General features: G+C 45.9%; 1 protein-coding gene across 1 annotated transcript in view; it reads right to left on the minus strand.

Moving 5' to 3' along the window:
• Window positions 1-237: 237 nt before the first annotated feature.
• IFT43 (intraflagellar transport 43) overlaps window positions 238-22,527 on the minus strand; it is a 73,266-nt gene continuing 50,976 nt past the window's right edge. The window contains exons 6-9 of the mRNA XM_059689697.1: window positions 2,518-2,590; window positions 2,182-2,257; window positions 679-741; window positions 238-510 (exon numbers count right to left, since the gene is read on the minus strand). Of these exons, the coding sequence (XP_059545680.1) occupies window positions 445-510; window positions 679-741; window positions 2,182-2,257; window positions 2,518-2,590 (278 nt within the window). The 3' untranslated portion in view covers window positions 238-444. The remainder of the gene's footprint in view (window positions 511-678; window positions 742-2,181; window positions 2,258-2,517; window positions 2,591-22,527) is intronic.

Here is a 22,527-nt window from a genome sequence, read left to right on the forward strand (position 1 = left end):
ATTCCCTGCCAAGGGTACACACCTTGGTTTCAGGTTCCTCGGCCCCTATGGGGGCGTGTAAGGGAGGCAACCAATTGATGTGTCTCTCTCATGTTGATGTTTCTCTCTTTCTCTCTCTCCCCACTTCCCTCCCTTCTACTCTCCATAGAAATCAATGGAAAAAATATCCTCTGGTGAGGATTAAAAAAAAATTTTTTTTAAAGAAAAAAAGCAATTTATTACAACTGAAAATATCAATGCAGTCTCCTGAAAGTATTTTTATTACAAAATATTCCATATGAAAATTCTAAGCTCCTTGCAAGCTTTTTTAGTTTTAGGCTTATTGCATTTTTAAAAAAGTCCAAAGCAGAGGTTATTCTGTGCAGAGAGTGGTCTGTTGTCCCCAAGGGCTCAGGTGTGTGCAGACTGTCCCACGGGGTCCTCCTTCGCTGCCTGCAGCAGGTCTCACTCGGTGAGAAGCTCTGAGGACACCTCAGTGTACAGTCGGTCCCAGTCCCAGCCGACGTCGTCCTGCCAAGAGAGGTACTGCTAACTTTCTTGGGACAAAGGAAGGCCTTTCCCTGCAACCGTAGCCCACCGCCCAAGCCCAGAAGCCAGGGAGGCCGGGGTCAGCCTGGGGAGCCAGCTGGTTAGAGGAGCCAGTGGCTGAGGGAGCAGGAAGCTGCTACTGCTACGTACTTCCCGAACTTCCTGCTCTGGTGCGAGCACTTTGGTGAGGAGCTTCAAGTCGATCGTTCCATCCTGTAAATGCAAATAGATATAGATATAGATATAGATATAGATATAGATATAGATATAGATATAGATATAGATATAGATATAGATATAGATAGATATAGATTAGATATATAGATAGATATAGATATATAGATGTATAGATATATAGATATAGATATATAGATATATAGATATAGATTAGATATAGATATAGATATACATATACATATACATATACATATAGATATACATATAGAGAGATAGAGATAGAGATATATAGAGATATATAGATATAGATATAGATATAGATATATAGATATATAGATATATAGATATATATAGATATAGATATAGAGATATAGATATAGATATAGATATAGATATATAGATATATAGATAGAGATAGAGATATATAGATATAGAGATAGAGATAGAGATAGAGATATAGAGATATAGATATAGATATAGATATATAGATATAGATATAGATAGATATAGAGATATAGAGATAGAGATAGAGATATATAGATTTAGATATAGATATATAGATATATAGATATAGAGATAGAGATAGAGATAGAGAGATAGAGATAGATATAGAGATAGAGATAGAGAGATAGAGATATATAGAGATATAGAGATATAGATATAGATATAGATATATAGATATATAGAGATAGAGATAGAGATAGATATATAGATATATAGATATATAAATATATAGAGATAGAGATAGAGATAGAGATAGATATATAGATAGAGATAGAGATAGAGATAGAGAGATATAGATATAGATATAGATATATAGATATAGATATAGATAGATATAGATATATAGATATAGACATAGATATATAGACATAGACATAGACACAGACACAGACACAGACACAGACATAGACATAGACATAGAGATATAGATATAGACATAGACATAGACATAGACATAGATATATAGACATAGATATAGATATAGATATAGATATAGATATAGATATAGATATAGATATAGATGTGCATTTCGAGTAGCCTTCAGACAATTAACTCTTGTAAAGTGAGGAGGATCAGGCTGTGTGGGGTAGACTTCCCAAACCCAGAGCTGCAGGAATGCTTTCTGAAACAGTAGGAATGTGAGTGGACCACACAGCCACTGAGGGAACGCCACGATAGCCCCAGGCTGGGCATTCTCTGGGGGAAGGTCAACATCAGGAGGGCAAGGCGTGGCAGCAGCCTTTCTCTAGGGCCTGCGTATCTGTGGACCCCAAGTGGGCAGCCATGGAAGCAGGTGGGAGCTGTGCTGGAAAACACTGGAATATGCAGCCCGGAGATGCTGCAATACCCAAGGATGGTGCCTCCAGCAAAAGGACTGTCGCCAGGCAACCTCAGAGGCGCGTGGAGGAGATGAGAAATCCCTGGGGATGTTGCCTGGAGTCCACCCCTCTATGCAGGAGCCGCTCTACTCACCAGGGTCTGAAAGGCTGCGCACTTCATGAGGTCATTGTCCAGGTCACGGTAGGTCATCACACGGTTTACTTGGACACTGCAGGAGAGAGAATGTGAGGAAACCACAGGCAGGACCAGTTCCAGGAGTGCTGCTGGGCCACCGTCCCAGAGCCTCCGAGGCAATTGGGGAAGACCAATCTGGGAAGAAAGTGTCTAATAAAATGGGGACCCTGGGAGGGAGCCCCCCACCAGCATCTGGGTCTGCACTGGGGGGCAGCACCACTGTGGATGGCACTTGAAGTGTATTAGCTCGCATGTTCCCTGCCTCCCTCAAGCTTCAGACCTAATTTAACATACCTGGGCGGGGCTGCCACCTGCAAAACGAAGTCTTCTTCCTGTACTTCTTCCAGATCCGGAATAACAGGAATATCTGCAATGAGAGGAGGCGGCAAAACGGTCAGCAGCATGAAGAGGGGTCTTGCCTGCCACCTCATGTATTACTTATTCCTTCAACAGGCCAGCATGGGGCTATCAGCTGGGGGTAGAATGGACAGACAGACACAGTCTCTGGCCGCCAGGGGCTCCCGGTCCAGGGCTGTGGGACTGAACTACAGGTGCACATTAGAATCAAAGGTAGAATGTCAACAAGTCCCAAATCATGGGCTTTACCCCAGAACCAGCTGGATTAGAACCTCCCGGGTAGGGCTCAGGCATCTGTATTTTCCCTAAGATTTCTTCGACGATCCTGATGTTCACTCCGGGTTAGGAGTCACTGGTTTGGGTCTCCAAGGAGAAATGTAAAGAAATGAGAAGAGCGTCCCAGGCAGCACTAGAGGAGAAGAGGGAAGGGGAATCAATGAATAAGCCTGGCAACGGCTGGAGGCAGAAGAACTGAGAAAGCGCAGTGCCACAAGGTGAAGGCCACTATGGCTTTCCCGTGATCGAGGTGCACATGTGCATTAGCTCATTGTAGTCTTTGCAATCATCACAGTCTCCATGGCCCTGAGCCTGCATCTGAAGGTCACTTTACACGTAATGATACAGCCTGGTTCCCAGCCGTGTATCCGAGATCAGGCCTGCATTTGCCAGGTCTACTGCAAAACAGTGCTGCTCCTAAAGATGACGCTTCTAAAAATGATGCTGCTCTTGCTGTCGCACAGAGACTTTTCCTTGCCTGGACTCTCCACATGAGACAGACATACAGACATAGAAGGAGCCCCAAGGCCACTTCTTTCACCAATTTAACGACGTCATGCAAATGGAGAAACAGGCAGCACATCACTTAACGGTGGCAACTGACTTAAGGTACAAAAATAGCCCACGTCCTCCTGGGGACAACCTAACACCCGACAGAAGAATTTCCTTCTCCAGTGAGTATTACTGACCGGTAAAGGTTTTCTTTGTTTTAACCAGACTGCAGAGAGGGGCAGAGTGAAAAAAGGCCACGTGGGCTGAGACAGTCCCAGAATTCCCAAACCAACACAACTATCAAAAGGAGGAAAACATCCCAGAGAGGAAAGTAAAAAACCCTTCATTTCTGCTTCCATGGGCTGAATTCAATATTATTTTCAAAGGAGATGCAGAATCATTTCAAGAGAATGAAGACCCTCGCCTCTGTCAGGCTGTTCAGTACTTAAACTGAGGCTGCTGCAGTCAAGTGAAACCCGAGTATTTGTGTGGCAGTTCCAAGCCTGGGGCCCTTATTGCTGCTTCAGACTGTGACGTGCCGGATGCTGTACCTGGAAAAAGAGAAAGTATGCAAGGGAGACACAGAAAATAAGGCACACAGAGAAAGAGACAGGCGAAGAAAGAGAGTAATTAAAAGAATGAAAGAGGTACAATAAAAAAGAAATGGCTGATAGGGAAAATAAAGACACATACACCACCCCCAAAACGATGAGCCACATTCGGCAAGTCCTCTGTCTAGAAAGAAGCTGCTGAGAGCTTGGACTGCGTCTCCCTATCCTGCTGAAGAATGAGAGATGGAATTCTCTAGGATTCTGTCTTACGCTAATGGAAATTTAGCTTTCTTCCTCACTCTCCCTCCGCGTGACTAACACTCCATGGTGAGGGCTGCTGCTGACAGTGCCGTTGGAGCCCAGGGCGGGTGGGGCCCCCAGGCTGGTGCGACCGCGCAGACCCAGCAGTGGGGTAGGGGAGGCTGGCTGTGCCATGCGCCATCAGCAGCGTGACAGTTAGTGATCCAGTAAGCTGCTCCTGGCTCTCCTCGGACGTGGAGTCCAGCCTGAGATGAATATTCAGAAGTTGGTAAGAAAGTGCCCCTGCTGAGTGTGGGGCTCAGGACGGGTCTTCCCAAAGTCCCCTTTCCCTCCACACACTAGCATTTGGGCCCTGTCAACTCCGCCCAGCTTCTCCCAGCTCTGAGGACTGCACTGCGGCCCAGTGTCCACTCTGACTCCCCACAGGCCGCTCGCTTCATCCCCACCCCCTCCTCCAAATGTGCACCAGGGAGTGTGGGGCTGGCCCATCTGTGACAGATCAGAGGTCAGTCCGGGCCTTGGCAAAGGCGCCTCTCAGAGTGGCACTGGTGGGGCTGGCCACACAGTGGGATTTCTCTCTAATTGGAAGCCTGGTGCCCAACAGAACCCGGTGCTCCGCCTGAGTGGGACAGAGCCAGCGATGACAGCCAGGCCAAGGCAAGCTGGAACATTCCGGTGCAGTGACAGCTTGAGCCATCGCAGCAAAGTCAGGCCATCCAACTCCCGGCCCCAGTGGAACAGGTGGCCGTGGAGCAGGTTTTGGGCAAACTTCAAAGAACTTCACAATTTTACAGTTTCTGATTTATAATCACAGACAAGTACTTGCTCATGTGTACATAATAGGTTTGGGGAATTTTTGTTCTTTCTCTCCTTCCGTGGCCCCCCACCCCCGCCCTAATCCCACACACATACCATGAACAAATCTAGAAAATGGACTTAAGAAATCTACCTCTTCACAAAATTACCTACACAAAACGGCCCTGCCTGCACTCAGCACAGCTACTTGCCTGCAAACCTGGACTCGTGACCCAGTCTCATTCAGGTTGTCAAGTTTAACTTTCAAACGCACAGGATTTTAATAGAGACAAGAGGAATACAAGAGTCGGCTCTAGTACTGTTGAAAGCTATCGCTACTTTAAAAAAACCTAATAACTGTGTTAACTTTATTCTCATTTTCTTCCACGATGCTGAAGAACATGAACAGAAACAATGAGTTAAGTATATGGGTAGGACTCCTGTCCAGCAGTTACGAGTGCAGGCTCTGGAGGCAGGATGGCTGGCTTCGACTCGCCCATGTACTAGCTGTGTGACTTTATCCTCTCTGTGCCTCAGTTTCCTCATCTATGAAACTGGTAGAATTGTGCCCACTGCATTCAGTTGTATTAAATGCAACAATCTTTATAAAATGCTAAGTGCCATGCTATTTGGATTCATTTAACAGATATAATATTGAGCATGGAGAGAAAACTATAGGTCTCTACCACTGTTTTCTCATTTACTCCTGCCCATTTTCCAGATGAGAGCACTGAGGCTGAGGAACATTAGCAGTTTGCACTAGGTGAAACCATTAATAACAGAACCAGGCTTCCCACTCTTGTCTGACTGCACCCCGGAGCTTGTCCACACCTCACCTGCGCTTTCTTTGCAAAGGCACAGAGATGCCTCCTATAGGTGAGATACTGCCTGCTGACCAACAGCTTTCACTTTGCCTGAGACTCAATGTCCTCTGTTCTTGGGATTTCCTTTGATTGGTTACCTCTTGCATGCCCCCCCAATGGGGATCAAGCCCACAACCCAGGCATGTGCCCTTGAGCCTGCACTCATAACTGACCGGAATCGAACTCAGGACCCTTCAGTCCGCAAGGCGACGCTCTATCCCTTGAGCCAAACCGGCTAGGGCCTACCTGTCTTATTTTTAAAGGTAAAAATAATATCCTATGTGGTAATACATACAATTACTGCAGAAAAGTTTAAAATGAAAATTCCCTTTCCTTATATGAGCCCCAGTTGTCTCCCTAGAGGTAGTCGCTATTAACAAATTCTTGTATATACTTACTGAAAATAATTTATGCCTACCACAGCACACACATCCTTTAAAACAATGTTTACAAATGGGATCACTTTCCACTCGTGTTATCTGTAACTTGCTTTTATCCTTCCTGATAATGTACCGATACATCTTATTCTTTTAAGTGGCCACCTAATGTTATTGACCAGATGCTCCATAATGTATTTACTCCCGTCCAGGGAGGACCTAATATAGAATTTTGGGGGTGGGGTGGGGTGGGAGGTAGGGAAGCTCCCTGAATTAGGGACAATGCAGCTGAAAGCTGAAGGATAAGCAGGATTCAACCAGGCAGGGGATGGCATGTGCAAAGGCACTGAGGTGAGAAGCACCCTGTAACACTGAGGAAACTGAAGGCAGGCCGGTGTGGGTGGCATGTGGGGCCCGGGGCAGAGTGGCACGGAGTGAGGCAGGAGAGAGGTGCCTCGTGCCAGGTGAGGAAGATCTGTATCAGCCAGCCAGGAAACACGGACCAGTGCCTGTTACACACAAGACCCCTCTGAGGCACATTAGGGGAAACCACGATGGACTAAGCCAGCGGTTCTCAACCTGTGGGTCGCAGCCCCTTTGGGGGTCGAACGACCCTTTCACAAGGGTTGCCTAAGACCATCGGAAAACACATATGTAATTACATACTGTTTTTGTGATTAATCACTATGCTTTAATTATGTTCAATTTGTAACAATGAAAATACATCCTGCATATCAGATATTTACATTACGATTTATAACAGTAGCAAAATTACAGTTATGAAGTAGCAACGAAAATAATTTTATGGTTGGGGGTCACCACAACATGAGGAACTGTATTAAAGGGTTGCGGCATTAGGAAGGTTGAGAACTACTGGACTAAGCAAAGTTGCAAAGAGGGTCTATATGTAAAAAAATAATAAATGAACAGAATAAGGAAAATACACACCTCTTTTTTTATGAATCATCTCGGAATCCAACAAGCAGAATTCAGAGCTTGCTACTTTGTCTTCCCATCATTCTTCATTCAAGGCCACAGGGTAGACCTCACTACCCCGCAGTAGGTAAAGTAAGTGATATTGGCCCTCGGCCTGCCCCCTAGATAGTGAACTAGCTGAAGGCAAGGACCACATCCTGGTCACTTCTGCATTCCCAAGGACTGGCAAACTAAAGGAGAACAGAACAAAACTGAGTCCACAGATGCCCCTCACACCTGAAAGTCATACACACGGAAGAGCCATGTCAATCTTCTCTATACTATCCCATTACAGTGTAAGTGCTCCTGAATACTCAAGTTGCCTGAGTGGGTTCACTTCACAAGAATAACCAAGAGGGTTCCTTGCGTACTTCCTAGATTTGACAATATCCTAGCAAAGGCTTTGCCTCCCCTCAGAGCTGCTCCTGCTGGGAAGGGTCCGTGCGTATGCAGGAAGCAAAGGATGAGTGGGGTCAAAGCTGCAGAGGAAGTCATTCAAGCGTGGTCCACATGGACCTCTATCCTGAGGCTGGGTCCCACGCTCTTCCCACTACTCCCTGTGTGTTTCTTCCAGGATCACTAGTGTGTCCCACTGTATAATCCACTTTCTGGGGATTGTTAATGCACAGCAAAAGCAATAAGAACTTATTTCAAAGAGAAAGATTGTTGCCAAATGGGAAACTCCTGACGATACCAGAACACTGGTCTGCCAACAGATCCACCAACACACCAACTACCAGCTTAAATGAGGGCTGCTTAGATAAATAATAGAAATACATAAGGGAAACATATGGGAATACCAGTAGGATCAATTCCACCTGGTTTAAAAAATGCGAAAAGCTGCCCTAGCCCTGGAATATTCATTACAAATAGAAACATATACCCACGCACTAAAACACTAACCACCCAGTGGAGTCGCAGTGTCGGCCCCTGTGGCCGGACAGTAGAAGCCGCCGGCCTCTTCCTGTGAAGCTGACCCCAGCTCCCTGCGTGCATTTCGTTATCACTGGCATTCAATCCGGCTGTTGTTTGCCAGTCTGGGAATAATTAGAACAGAAAGTGATTTCTGAGACTCGACTCAGCCTGAACGAGTGCCCCTGAGCATTGCTCAGGCTCTTCACCTGGAACATGAATGTAAGTCCCACAGGACGGAGAGAGCACAGGAGGCACCACAACCTGGCCCTGGCCCCACAGGACGGAGAGAGCACAGGAGGCACCACAACCTGGCCTTGGGTCCACAGGACGGAGATAACACAGGACGCACCCCAACGTGGCCCTGGGTCCACAGGACGGAGAGAGCACAGGAGGCACCACAACCTGGCCCTGGCCCCACAGGACGGAGAGAGCACAGGAGGCACCCCAACGTGGCCCTGGGTCCCACAGGACGGAGAGAGCACAGGAGGCACCCCAACCTGGCCCTGGCCCCACAGGACGGAGAGAGCACAGGAGGCACCCCAACCTGGCCCTGGGCCCCACAGGACGGAGAGAGCACAGGAGGCACCCCAACCTGGCCCTGGGCCCCACAGGACGGAGAGAGCACAGGAGGCACCCCAAACTGGCCCTGGGTCCACAGGAAGCCTTCCTCTCTTTAGGGTCTACTCTTTGCTGATTTTCTTGGTTGGAGCTTTCTTTTTTTAAACATGTCTTTATTCTTTTTTTTTTAAGAGGGAGAGGAAGAAACATCAATGGGCTGCCTCCTGCACGCCCCTTACTGAAGACTGAGTGAATCTGCAACAGGACATGTGCCCCGACTGGGAATCGAACCAGTGACCTCTTGGTGCATGGAGTGACGCTCAACGAGGCTGGTTGGGGCTTTCTGAATGGAATTCCTGGTCACTTGCAGGAGGGTTTCTAGAGCTACATGAAGACTGTGCTGTCCTCCAGCACGTTCTTACCCTGACACCTTAGTAAATAATACAGGGTTGGTCTAACTTGCCAGGCTCCTTGAGGTACTCACTGATGACATCTGTCCCTCACTTCAACCACGAACTGAGCTCCCAACGCCAAAGGCCCTGCCTGGTTACACACAATCTCTTCCCAGAGCTGCCTTCCCACTCAGTGTCCTGGCCACTGCCGAGCACCCACAGGCCGTGACGGGCCCACAGCCGCCATCCACAGCCAAGCTCAACAACCAATCGACATGAAAGGGATCTGGACATGCTGCTTAAGGACACCCCAGTACAAGCAACCCCCAATTTTGTGGCCAAAGTCAACAGACCTCAGCAGAGCTCAAAGGCAAAAGGAAACAACATCCAGTTTTAGGAGACGGCAACTTAAACCAGAAATCATTATAATTTTTCTCTGCAGCTGCAAAACTTTGTTTTACTGAACGCCGTTACCTTCTGCATCACGTATAGGGAATTTTAAACAGGCAAATGGAAGAAGGTCTGATTGAAGATGAAGTTAAGTGAAAGAAATTGGTCTCATTTAGCCCATGACAGGATTCATCTGTGTTCCCAAGTCCACTGAGGTGGCATCATGGGCGTTTCATATTCATGAGCTGCGGCGACACTGTGTCCCCTCATTTACAAAGAGCCGTGTTCAGCAAATTCTGTCCCTGTGGATCCTCCGTGCATTTCATGGTCTTGTCAGAGAGACATCAAACGCTCCAGTAACCAAATACCAGAAAATGGCTTTAATTAGTGGATCTCAATCGTATAAATAATTTTTTTTCTAAGTGAAAAAATGGAGAATTTTTTTAAAAGGGAGAAGAAAAGGGGAAAGCAGTAGGCAACAGGCTTCAAACACCCGAAGGAACAAGGGGAAGGGACGGTCTCAGAGGAGCTCCTGAGTGAGCCTGGGCCCAGTACCATCGGTCCCCTGCTCTCCCGGAGTCAGGGTTCGAAGGGCACAAACTCTGCAGGTTCCTGGCAGATCCGCTTTATGAAGACTCATCCCTTGTGATTTCGCCTGAGTCAAGCCAGCCCAGCCTGCACTCATTGCAGGCAGAGTGGGAGAAAGGCAAAGAGAAAGGAGGCTGGAAACTGTGATGTTGGCTAGAGAGCCACGCTGCCAAGGCCGAGAGACAGGACTGGCCGTGAGCAAAATGCGTGGCCTACGGTGCGGCTGAGTGTCTGGGGGCAGGTCCTGGAAGAAGTATGTGATAGAGCAACAGAGAGAAAGAGAGGCGCCATCCTGAGGTGTCAGGTTGGGTCTGCGCGTTTAATTTTCACCCTTGTCCTGTATGTTGAAATACCGCCATGCTCCTGCCAAGCCGAATCTCTCCTACTGCTGCCGGGGAAAGATCACAGACCTTAAGATCAAAACAGCTGATTGTTCCTCACAGCCCCCAAGTTGGGGGGGACTCTCCTGGTGGACGATGGGTTGGAGTGGAAGGTTCAGACTGATTCCGGTTTCTGAGATAAGCCCGGCCTCGGCACAGTGTGGTGTTGCTGGTTCATGAGCAGAAAAGGGGTTTTGCTAAGAGTGGCGCCTCAGCTCGTGGTCTATCATGGCCTGTGAAAGCCAGATCTCATAATATCTTCCACAGAGGGAAGTGGTAACATTTCTGAAGGAGCCACGAATGCAGCCGGAGTCGGGCATGCTTCGTTAGGACTCCGTCGGCCTCACCCCCGCGGGACCCCCTGCCTCACCCCAGAATGAGGTTTTTCCCATCACCTGAAGTGCTGAGTGCTGAATAAGATTCTGTATCGCCCTGGCCGGTGTGGCTCAGTTGGTTGGACATCATCCTGTGCACCAAAAGTTGCCAGTTCAATTCCCAATCGGGGCACATACCCAGATTTCTGGCTTGATCTCTGGTAGGGGGTACATGATGCAGCCAATCCATTTTTCACTCTCACATCAATGTTCCTCTCTCTCCCTCCCTCTCCCTTGCCCTCTCTCTAAAAAAATCAATTAAAAAAAAAGAATCTGTATCAGCCATGCAAAGGTCATCAACCAGGATTGAGCCTTCCGAGCCATTCAAAGGTAGTGCTCGCAAGAGACGAGCACAGCGCAACAGGATTCTCTGTGGGAAAAGATCCCGTTCGGCCCAGGAGCCTGGCATTGGGAGGACCTGCTGCGGTGACCTCCAGGGAACATTGCATCACTGGCTACGGACAGTTGAAGGAAACAAAAAACAATGAATAGGAATGCTCTTCACCACGCCAACAGCTCTCAGAGCTTCGTGGTGGGTCCAGCTTTGATCTGTTGAGTTATGTGAAGAGCAAGGAGGGGTGAAGCACTTTAAAAATTTAGAGGAATAAAGTGGCTGGAAGGAATGGAAACTGAGGAACTCTCCATTCTCTTTAATAGGACCCAAGATGAGTGACACGGCATTCAAGTGACAGAAAACACCTTCTCAGAGCCGCCAGAAGAAGTGTGTTAGAAACCAGGCATATCTGATTCTATTTCATCCTCTTTGTGTTACACTCAAAAAAAAAAAAAAAAACAAGACAAACTGCACTGCTTTCATTCTAAATCCTTAGTTTTGTATTTTCCTTATATATATTTATTAAAAAAATGCTACTTTGATCAGTGCCACCCGTGCCACCCTCACACACAGAACTCTTCTGAGCGGTCCCCTCCGTGCAAGGCCACTGCTGGTGACAGCCAGCTGGTTTTGATCACAGCCATTCCGAATCGGATTTTCATAAGATAGATGAGGAGTCTTACTGCTGCTCTCTCTCTTATCAGATGAGAAACAGAGGGGGAGGGGGAGGACGGGTCCTGAGGGAGCCGCACAACAATCAAGGGCTGCGTGGTTCTTTCTCTGTCCCTCCACTGCTGCAATTTTCAAAGGCGTTCGCCTCGGGCACTTTTAAATGATGGTGTCTCAATTCTGTAATCATCTTTCAAGAACTTTCTCTTAAAGGGCCTTTTAGGTAAACCTAGTCTGTCAACCACACTTATGGACTCAGGAATCACATTCCCAGTATGTGTCCTATGTGTGTATATATAGACGAATACACACACACACACACACACACACACACACACACACACACACACTGAACATCTGTGAATTTTTAGAAAGTTGGTAGAACCTAAAGCTAGATCAAGTTCATTTCCTGCTAGGGTAAGAGGTCCCCTGTACCTCTCCCAGAGATTTCTGCTCTAGGTGGATTAGGTCCTTCTTTGGGAACTAATTTCCATGTGTGATAAGTCAGAAAGAAAAGACTTCTCCACTGAGGGCTAAGTGATATGCTATGTCCAACTCAGATGCATAAACATGCCTATCCCTTCTCACCTCACCTAAGACATATCTGGCTGTCAGTCTTCAAACTGACTAAAGCAACATGGCCATCTATTTGGGAGAACACAAAGCCACAACGCCACCAGTCATCCGAGGCCACAACTTATTGTGATTTTGGTTGCAAAGACTATTTGGAGCAGCTCTACAACTCTACCTATCTCTTCTCGTTGCAGAAAACATTATGGCTCTTTATACAGACTCCAGCTTTTGAACAGACATCCTAGAACACCAAGCCTCATTTCTTTCTAGTCAAATACAAATCTAAGTGGTCTAAGATCTCCCTGGGCAGTGGTCCTCACCAATATGGGCCTGTCTGCATTCAGGGCCTCTCACCTCCTTTCATCCCTCATACATGCATTCCCTTCACACAGTGTGGAGAAGCCCCGTGCCTCTCCCAGAAAGCCGAACACTGCTTAAAGCAGTCACATCTGGGACAGTCACAAAAGTAAATGGGATTGGTTTTGTCCTAGCCTGATCCTGTCTTCTGTATTCAACCAAGCCAGCATCCAAGGAGTCACAGAACAAATACCCTGATCTCTATCATGATTTCAGGGAGAGTCGGCTGTCTCTGACTTGTCAGCGCTTAATGTTGGATGATTTATTGTTAATCACATTCCTCCGGACTGTAGCATGACAGACTGCTGTCGGAGCTTCCTCTGTGTTCCTGGAGGAAGGTACTGCAACCTACTTCATTTCCAGCATGCGTGCATGGCACAAGACCGGCATTCTTCCCTCCTAACTCTTCAGATGGGGACATGCAGGTAAGCCGCTCACATGAACAAAGTAAATGGAACCCCGAGGTCACTGCCAACTGTGTTTCAGGCAGAGGTGCTCGTGATGGTAAGTTTGGAAAGCCTGGTGTGACCTAGAGACTTCAGGGCACCACTAGGGGCATAAAGAGCTCTGTCCCAGCTCTGCCAACGAAGCAGGAGGTCTGGGCCAGACTCCGGGCTATGCTTGGACCAGGGTAAGGTAGAAGACGATGAGTTCTCTCCAGAGGACCCAGCATAGACACAAGAATTCATTATCTAAAAGCAATCGCAATGAATTTGATAGAAGATAAAGCATAACAAGAAAGAGAGGCCTGGTCAAGCCTGAAGATTCTGCTTCATGTCACAGAGCTTTAAAGACCTGGCCTCCGGCTCTTCTCTACTCAGCCTGGGTCTGTTGTAGACATGACTCCAGTGGGAGGCTCAGCAGAGCTGAGGACATGGGCCAGCAGGTAATCTGCACATCAGGATAGGAGAGCAAATATCCAATCTGAGTGGAGACAAGCCTCCTCAGCCAGCAGGGTGGAGAAACGAGCCTACCACTTCCCACAGCAAAGACGGAGGCCGTGAGAGCGGAGTGACGCCCAAAGCCCATGTCTGAATTCCGGCTCTGCCACTGCTGGAGGTGGCAGACTAGAGCAGCTGGTTCATGCTGGCTTGTAAGAACCAAAGGCTAAGTTTTTAGGAATTCTGCATGCAGGCTGTTAAACATAAACATTATTAAAGATTAAATTATACACCTTTACAACGAAATAAACTACATTAAAAAGGAAGGTAATGCTCAAAACTCACTGCTTCCTAAATTTTACTTTACCTATGCTCTGGAAATTATTTACACCTAATGTAGCAGTATGGTGAAAATATGATACACACACTAGTGTGCTACTGCCCATCTCTTCCCAGCTCCGTGGTCAATTATGTCATGTTGGGAGCTTGAAACCAACCATGGTGGGCGTATTTACACCACAGAAACCGGCAAACACTACCAATGCAGATGTCTCCCCTCCACCCCACCCCAAGAGCTGATTGTTAAATACAGTAGTTCCCTGCCCCTTATCTGCACAGGTGCCAAGACCCTCAGCGAATGCCTGAAACTGAGGGCAGTACCAAACCCCATGCATACTATGTTTTTTCCTATACATACATACCTATGAAAAAGTTTGATTTATACTAGTAAATTAGGCACAGTAAGAGATTAACAACTAATAATAGAACAGAACAATTATAATACTGTAATAAAAGCTATGTGAGTGTGGTCTCTCTCACTGTGACAAGGGATCTGATAACAGAGGCAGCTACTGACTAACGCGCAGGTAGTGTATACAGTATAACTATGCTGGACAAAGGGACGGCTCGTGTCCGAGGAGGGACAGAGTGGGACAAAGTGAGCTTTCACCACGTTACTCAGAACATCACGCAATTTAAAGTTAACTGCCTCACGTCCAAAACGGAAACCATCCCACACGCTACGATATTTTGAATTTAATTTAAAAAATCAATTTGCAATTAATGTATAAAAATAAATATATACTCACAATTTGGGTGTTCTTGAATATTTTCAGCTGAAAATCCTCATGAAAAAGATTTTAAAGTTGGTCAGGGCTGCCACGTAGGGAAAACAGTTTTTTCTATAGATGTGCGTGGCATGTGGGGAAGGTCTGCCGCTTGTGTCTACAGACGCTTATGGCGTACAATGGGCTAAAACTTATGACCTGCTTATTTCTGAAAATTTCCACTTACTGTTTTCAGACCACGCTGACCATGGGTAACTGAGACAGCAAAACCACAGATAAGCGGGGAGGTCTGTATTTACCAGCACATCACTACTGATTAGCCACGTGACTTCTGGGAGTTACTTAACTTCACAAGCTTCAGTTTCTTCCTCTGTGAGAGGGTGATAATCAGTGCTCCTCACATAACTGGGAGAATTACCTGAAGGACTACAGGTAAAGCAGCGCAGCGCCGGCTCCTGGTAAATACTTAAACATTCATTATCAATACCATTTCTTCAATACAAGACTGACTTCTTTTTCAAATTTCTTACTCAATATCTCACAAAGAGAACAACAAAGCTTAACAAAGCACAGAGACGAAAGATAGGACAGATAATTCCTGGACCAGTCCCCCCCTCATCCCTCCCGCCCCATTCTTGCTGTGGATAAGTGTAAATAACGGTGTTCCTGCGCATGTTTGTGTCAGGGAAAGAAAGGGAGGCATGGATCTAGAAAGACCTTAGCATCTAGTCCTAGTGACTTTGAATTTAGAAAAAAACGAATTGATTTTAAGGAACACTATTTAATTAAAAAATTCAGTGCTGGTTAGAACAGTTTTTAGAGAAGTAAAGGAACTAAGTTTAGGAACCACTTGAAAAATCCCAGATGTTGTACTGAGCCTGAGGAAGGGATGCTAACATAATGAAACAGTCTTGCTCAGCGAGAGAAAGGGATGGAGACATCAGGGTTCCAATTGATCTGTACTTAAATAATTCTTTCCACTTTCCCTTTCTCTGCATTAAAGCTGTTTAGGCTCAGAATGACTGCTATTTGCAGGAGAACGGATGAAGGATATAGTGGAAGGATTAAGCAAAGAATGAGAAAGAACCCGAAAGAGAGTTAGAAAGCCTGAAGACAGAGATGAATGGGAAGAGGGGAGAGTGAGGGCGGCTGAGTGATAGCCCTCTATAGATAGCATTTTTCTAATTCCACTGACAGTCTGGCATCTCACATCTCATCCAGCCTCATTGCTTGGCTGTGTTCAGCCACTTTTACCTATTTTCCCTGTTGACATGGATAGAAAATTGAGCAATTACCCTTAAACTCAGAGCTCTCAGATCATCCAGATTGCTACACTTGCAGAATTAAGTTCCCAATTGCCCCTGGCTAGAAGGGGCTCAATTCAGCTTGTCCTTTAGGAATTAAACACTTTTTGGTTGGCCATAAGGATTTATTATTCCTAAGGATTTGAGATAGTCAATTCTGTCAAAACTGGACTCCAGGGGGACACGGCATGCTCAAGAGGCACCGGGAGCTGCCAGAAGAGGGGCGACAATTCCACCCACAGTCCTGGGTTACAGAAGAGGGGCGACAATTCTACCCACAGTCCTGGGTTACGCCAAGATGCAATGGTTCTACCCACAGTCCTGGGTTATGCCAAGATGCAATGGTTATTTGCGAGAAAGAGCTAATCCTTTTTTTAAAGCTTTTGTTTTCAAAGACTTTCCACCTTGTAAAAGAGGGGTGGGGAATGTACGCCCTCGGGCTGTTATAAGGCCTGTAAAATCATTTGGCCTGGCCCTGCCAAAGCATTAGGGGTGAGTTAATTAAATGTTTGACCAAATAGAGCAGGCTAATTTTTATGTTGATAATTTTGTATGGCCTGCGAATGATGTTTTAAGTATCCAAATGGCCCTTGGCAGAGAAAAGGTTCCCCATCCCTATTCTAAAGTCATATTTTGAGACTCACAAGTTCCTTCTTAATTTGAATTAACTCTGAGGTAAAGTTTGAAAGCTGAGTCCATAACTGTGTTTTCAGGGATTGTCTCAGTTGGAATGCTGTTCATCTTTTTTAGAAACGAGAAATTTTTCTCCCACTGGTGTGCCTCTCAATGTTCCTCCTTAAAGTTTCACGTTCTACCCAGAGTTCACACTCTAAGAGCTGGATTTAGAGCTGGAAGAGACCAAACAGGCCCGGGAATGCTTCTGGGGTTAGGGAGGTGACATGCCTTTGCACCTGCTGTTTTCTCTACCAGGGTCCCCCACCCAACCTCTCCCCCCACTGCTGGCTACTCTATCTCCCTTCAGGTTGAAGCTGAAGTTACTTCATAGCAGCCATCCCTCGTCACCCAATTCAAATCAGTAGACTCCATCGCAATGTGGCCTTACTTAGATAGTTGTGACAATTTCTTAGTCCCTATTTCCCTGATTGTAAGCTTTATAAGGACAAGGACTAAGAATGTTTTGTTCACCATCATATCCCCAGTGCCCTGCCCTATGCATTATAACCAATAGATATTCAATAAAAGGTGGTTAAATGAATGAATGACTTGCCCAAAGTCACTTGCAGAGATTGGGCTCAATCCTATTTCAGAGCTGACATGTTTCTCTAACATATACAACCTTCCATGACAGAAGAGGTCTAAAAGCCTTAGGGAAAATCAGTAACTTGATTCCAAGAATACAAATGGATGATTATGTCACTAAAAGATTGTCACCTCAGTAGGAAACATCGGTTTTGCTATCCTACAATTTGGGGATCCTGAGGTCATTTTGGGTTTGGGCTGTCCATCATTCTCAGCTGTTCTCCATAACCATGAGTCCCAACTTCCCTGAAGCATGGTGTGAGCTCTGGCTAATCTACCTCAAATCAGCAGTCTTCAAACTTCATGAAAGGCTGTGTATGTGGGGACACTGAATATGTGCAGTTGAGAATGGACCAGAATCAAGGCTTAACTCCGCAAAATGGGCTTCTCTTCCAATTACCATGAATCCTTTATTCCTTCTCCACACGGAGTCTCCCATTATGCCTGGCAACTTGCCTGCAAGGCCTTTCACTTTCTTCGCTACCTAACCAAGTCTACGCATCCTTCAGGACCCAGTGCAAGTTCTTCCTCAAGCGCCCTCAGCCCGCTGGGATCACTTCCTCTTCTGAACTCAGGGCCCTTAGTAATGCCAACCACCAATAGCAACCACCATTTGCTGCCTTGGCCATCCATTATACGGTTGTCTTAGCTAACTAACTCCTGTCATGCCTTTTGTCTTTTGTTCCCCCAACAAAGTTCTGTGTTCCTTTAGAGCAGAACCCTATATAGTCCTCTAAAGCAGACCACTGGTGGTCCGTGAGGTCCAAATGGTTGGTGACCACTGTTCTAAAGGACTTGCAAATCATTTCCCAAAGGCCTAATCCAATTGACAGATGCACTTTGTTCTGTTTATGAAGTGATTTTAAAAAATCCTGTCATTTTTTGAAATACGAATTTGAAAACTTTTAGGCGGTGCCATCTCGTGTGGGTTCACCACAGGCCCCACCATTCTTCAGTGCCGTACCCTCCTGCTGGTCCGTGTGATTACATTATCTGCCTGTCTCTAAAGGCACTTGAGCTTGTAGCCGGTGATGTTATTGCAAACAGTTCCCATGCAACACATTCTGCTTGACCAATAGATCCCCAAACCACCTCTAACTATCCCTCACTCTCTGTTTCTCATTCTAAAATACGCTTACCTTAAAAGTTCCTCTCTTTTTCTACTTTTCTGCTCTCTTCCCTCGGAAGGCTAAGGCATCAACAGAGGGAAGAAGTGCTTCTCTTCTCTCCCTAGGCATCTTCCCCAGGTGCCAAGAGGGAAGCAAGGGAGGCTGAATGCTGAGAAACACATCGAGAGACATGGCTCTGAAGGTTTTCTATAAAAGAAGGGGAGGGAAGGAAGGGGGGCATCACACTGGATCAGAAGCTCCTGGCGCACAAGGACTATCTTGCCACCATCTCCAGCATCCGGAGCAGCATGGCCACAGTAGGCACTGTATAGACCAGTGATGGCGAACCTATGACACGCGTGTCAGAGGTGACACGCGAACTCATTTTTTTGGTTGATTTTTCTCTGTTAAATGGCATTTAAATACAGTGGGACCTTGACTTACGAGTTTAATTCATTCCATGACAGAGCTCATAACTCAAATTACTCATATGTCAAATCAAAAAGTGAACGAGTGAGACACGTGATGCTGGGCTGATGTTGTGGCATTCACTGTGACGTTCGCTGCGCCAACTAGTGGTGGGGTATCTGAAGCTGGCTTGTAACCCAGATTTTAGCTCGCAACTCAAAGCAAAAAATCAGCCGAGAGACGGCTCATATCTCGAAAAACTCGTTAGTCTGGACACTTGCAAGTCAAGGCCCCACTGTATATAAAATAAATATCAAAAATATAAATATTTGTTTTACTATGGTTGCAAATATCAAAAAATTTCTAGATGTGACATGGCACTAGAGTTAAGTTAGGGTTTTTCAAAATGCTGACACGCCGAGCTCAAAAGGTTCACCATCACTGGTATAGACGCCTGCTGGCTGTCCTCCCGAAGGCAAAGGCCGAGGGTGGAAGGAGGCCAGCGGCCTGGGGGGAGGGAGCCCTGGACTTTAGACATTCACTTTTATTCCCTGAGGTTCATCTTCCCCTTTGAGGTTTCTCGCCAATCACCCACCCTTACCAAGTACAAGGAAAATAGCCCCTTTCCAGGGATAATGCTCTTAGCAATGACCACCTCAAAGAACCTGGATGTGATTTTCTTAGGGGACCAGTAAGTTCCCTTACAAGTGCCCACATACCTGTTAACGTCACTGCTGAATGAGCGGCCAGGGGTGACTCAGGGTGATCACTCATAGAGCCTCCCCACCCATTGGTTATTCTAAGTTCAAAGGAGCAGCCTTCACTAGTCAACCAAGTAATTCTCTGAGCAAAGATAATTCCAGAAACTAGTTGTATGTAACATATGATTCCTACTGCATAATGGATTCTAAACATTCCCATAGAGTGAAATGGACTAAGCCAAGTGTGAAGTGTAACATATGAACTGATTTTCCATTAAAGGACTCAGGCATAACTGCACGGACAACAGATTTATGCCTGGAAGAGGCATTCCCTCCTAGAAGGTAAAATCAAGTGCACGCTCTGACAAAAAGAGTTTTATGCTTCAAACCTCCAGAGCCAAAATAAAGGCCAAATCACAAATTTCACATTGTAAGTTTATGACAGGGAAAAAAATCCTAGAGGTATTCTCTGTAAATAGATATCTTTCTTCTCTTCTTTCTTAATGAAATTGAATTAAGCATTCTATCAATCATGCTGGGTGCTCTATATTACAAATCTGGGAGCTAACATTAATATACCTACCTGTGGAAGGAGATGCCACCATAGCTGGGGGTCATAGCATTTGTTACAGCCCAGAAGCCAAGAGCAAGGACACTCGGGTCAAGATCTGTATTCAAATCCTGGCCTGGGCTGCGCAGCACTGGTGGTACAGTGGCGGGCACAGTGGCCTTCCAATCTTGCTGTCATTTACAAGTTGTGTGGCCTTGGGCCAGGTTACCTTTCCTTGCCTCAATCTGTTCATGGTTAATATGGGAGATAAAGAATAATCAAAATGTCCTTTAACAGGTGAATAACCAACATGTGGCATGCCCATACAACGATTGTTATCAATAAAAATGAACAGGCCAATGATATATGCAACAACCTGGATGAATCTCAAATCATCACAAGTGAACAAAGCCAGACACAAAAGCATATATATATATATATATATATATATATATATATATATATATATATGATTTAATTTAATTTAATTTAATTTATATAAAATTCCAGAAAATGCAGACCACTCTACCGTGACAAAAAAACAGGTCAGTAGTTGCCTGAGGACAGGGGTAGAGGAAGGATGTACTGAAAAGTGACATGAAAGATGTTTGGGGGTGATGAAAGTGTTCTACAGACTGACTGTGGAGGTGATTTCACGGGACATATTCACCTGTCAAAATTCAAACTGTGCACTTTAAATGAAGGCCCTTCATTATATGTAAATTAGATCTCAATATAGTTGATTTTAAAACACTTCCCCATAGATTTATTTTGAGAATTAGTGAGAGAAAAAAATGTGAACCACTAGGCTTAGTGGCTGGTACATGGTCAATGTTTGGTAATGAACGGTGAGGCAGTGATGCTGTGGACACCATGGCATCAGAGCAGAGTTCCCCTCTGAGCTACTTTGTATAATAATCTCTAAGCCTCAATTTCTTAACCTGTCAAATGACAGGTTAGGACAAGACAGACTACACAGCTGCTTAAAGCTACAACAATTTGATTCTAACCGATGGCAGCCAGCACTACCTTCTAATAATATGCATTTATGATGTGTGTAAACTGTAGTATTCAGAAGGCTTTGCTGTAACATTCAATAGTTACTCCTTGAAATTTGTCATTTTCCACACACTCAAAAAAATGGAGAAAGTAGGATTTCAGAAGTCCATTGAAGGGAGTTGGGAAAAGTGCAAGGAAAGGTGTGGAGAGGCCTGGAGAAGAATACCAGTTGAGTAAACCTTCTGTAGCCATGAATTTAATAAGCATCTCAGAGTTATCAGCATCATATTTTCCACGTGCACTGCTCCCCAACCGCCTAACAGCTTTGTTCAGTCTGGCAGGGGCCCTGCCGCCTTGAGTCCTTTGGCACATCCTCCTGGATGGTGCCCCTGCTCCCCTAAGCAACCAACGGCAATAGCAACAGGCAAGTTGTGAGGACAGGCAGGGCAAAAGTGTGGCCAGCAGCCACCAATCACCAAGCCACCACAGGGCCCAGTTAACACTGCAGAGGACACCCTAGGTACAGATCTGAGAAAATAGATTTTGGGAACAGAAAGGCAGAACTTATTGGGAATGATTATTAGGTGGAGAAGCGATGAGGAGTTTAGTGAGTAGAGCTAAGGAGGAATATCTGGCAAAAAGAAATGAGCTTGTCACTAAGAGATCGCAGGATAGCAAAGAAAAATGCTGAAGAACGATGAGAGATGCTCATATGCTCTTAACAAGTCTGAGAGGGTAGACTGATCCTGACCTCCAGTGACTGCCTTAAACCCCTTTGGAATGAGATGAGACAGGACTTCCCACACAATCCTTTCCTCTCCAGTCCTGAGTCCTGGCTTTAGAGGCGTCACACCAGGGCTGTCAAACTTCAGTTTGCAAAGCAATCATTCAGGGAGCTTACTGAGATTCATGCACCCCGGGCCCCAACTTGGTGAGCGGCCTGGGAATCTGCTGTTAAACATCATCCCAGAATATTTCACAAATGTCCTATACGACCCTTGCCCCGATCCTGTGAGTAGCTCTAAAACACAGGTAATCATCCAAGTTTTACTGATTTATTTCTCTCCTTCACTTTGTCGTCGCAGGCAAAGGTTAGTGCGTACAAGGCTGTGGGACTCCTCTTCTAGTCTTGAGAGAGTAACTGGTAGTAGATTTGCTTTCCTACTAGAAACAATTAGAAAACTGGAAAAATATAAGGCACGACTGTTTTCAGACAGTGGGCAAGGTAGAACAGGACTGTGATCCCGAGAGAAGGGAGCCCTGCAGTCACCCTGGCTTTCTGCCTAGAGGCACTGCCGGGATGCTGGCACAGCGAGGTGGAACCCCCCATGGAGCATGGAGGGCTTGCTGAGTTGAGGAGACAGAGGTCAAAGTTTAGGGGGCTAAGGTGGCTGGAATTTGAGAAGCAGGATGTGAGAGAGGGGAGCTATGCAGGAAAAGAGATCCACAAATCTAGATGGACTGCGTGCTAAGCTGTGCATGCACAGGGTCAACCTCCACAAGGCTGAGCCGAGAATTACTACCAGCAAGGAATGAGCTAGCGATCCC

This window comes from Myotis daubentonii, chromosome 1 (assembly GCF_963259705.1).
Source record: "Myotis daubentonii chromosome 1, mMyoDau2.1, whole genome shotgun sequence".
Lineage (NCBI taxonomy): Eukaryota > Metazoa > Chordata > Mammalia > Chiroptera > Vespertilionidae > Myotis > Myotis daubentonii.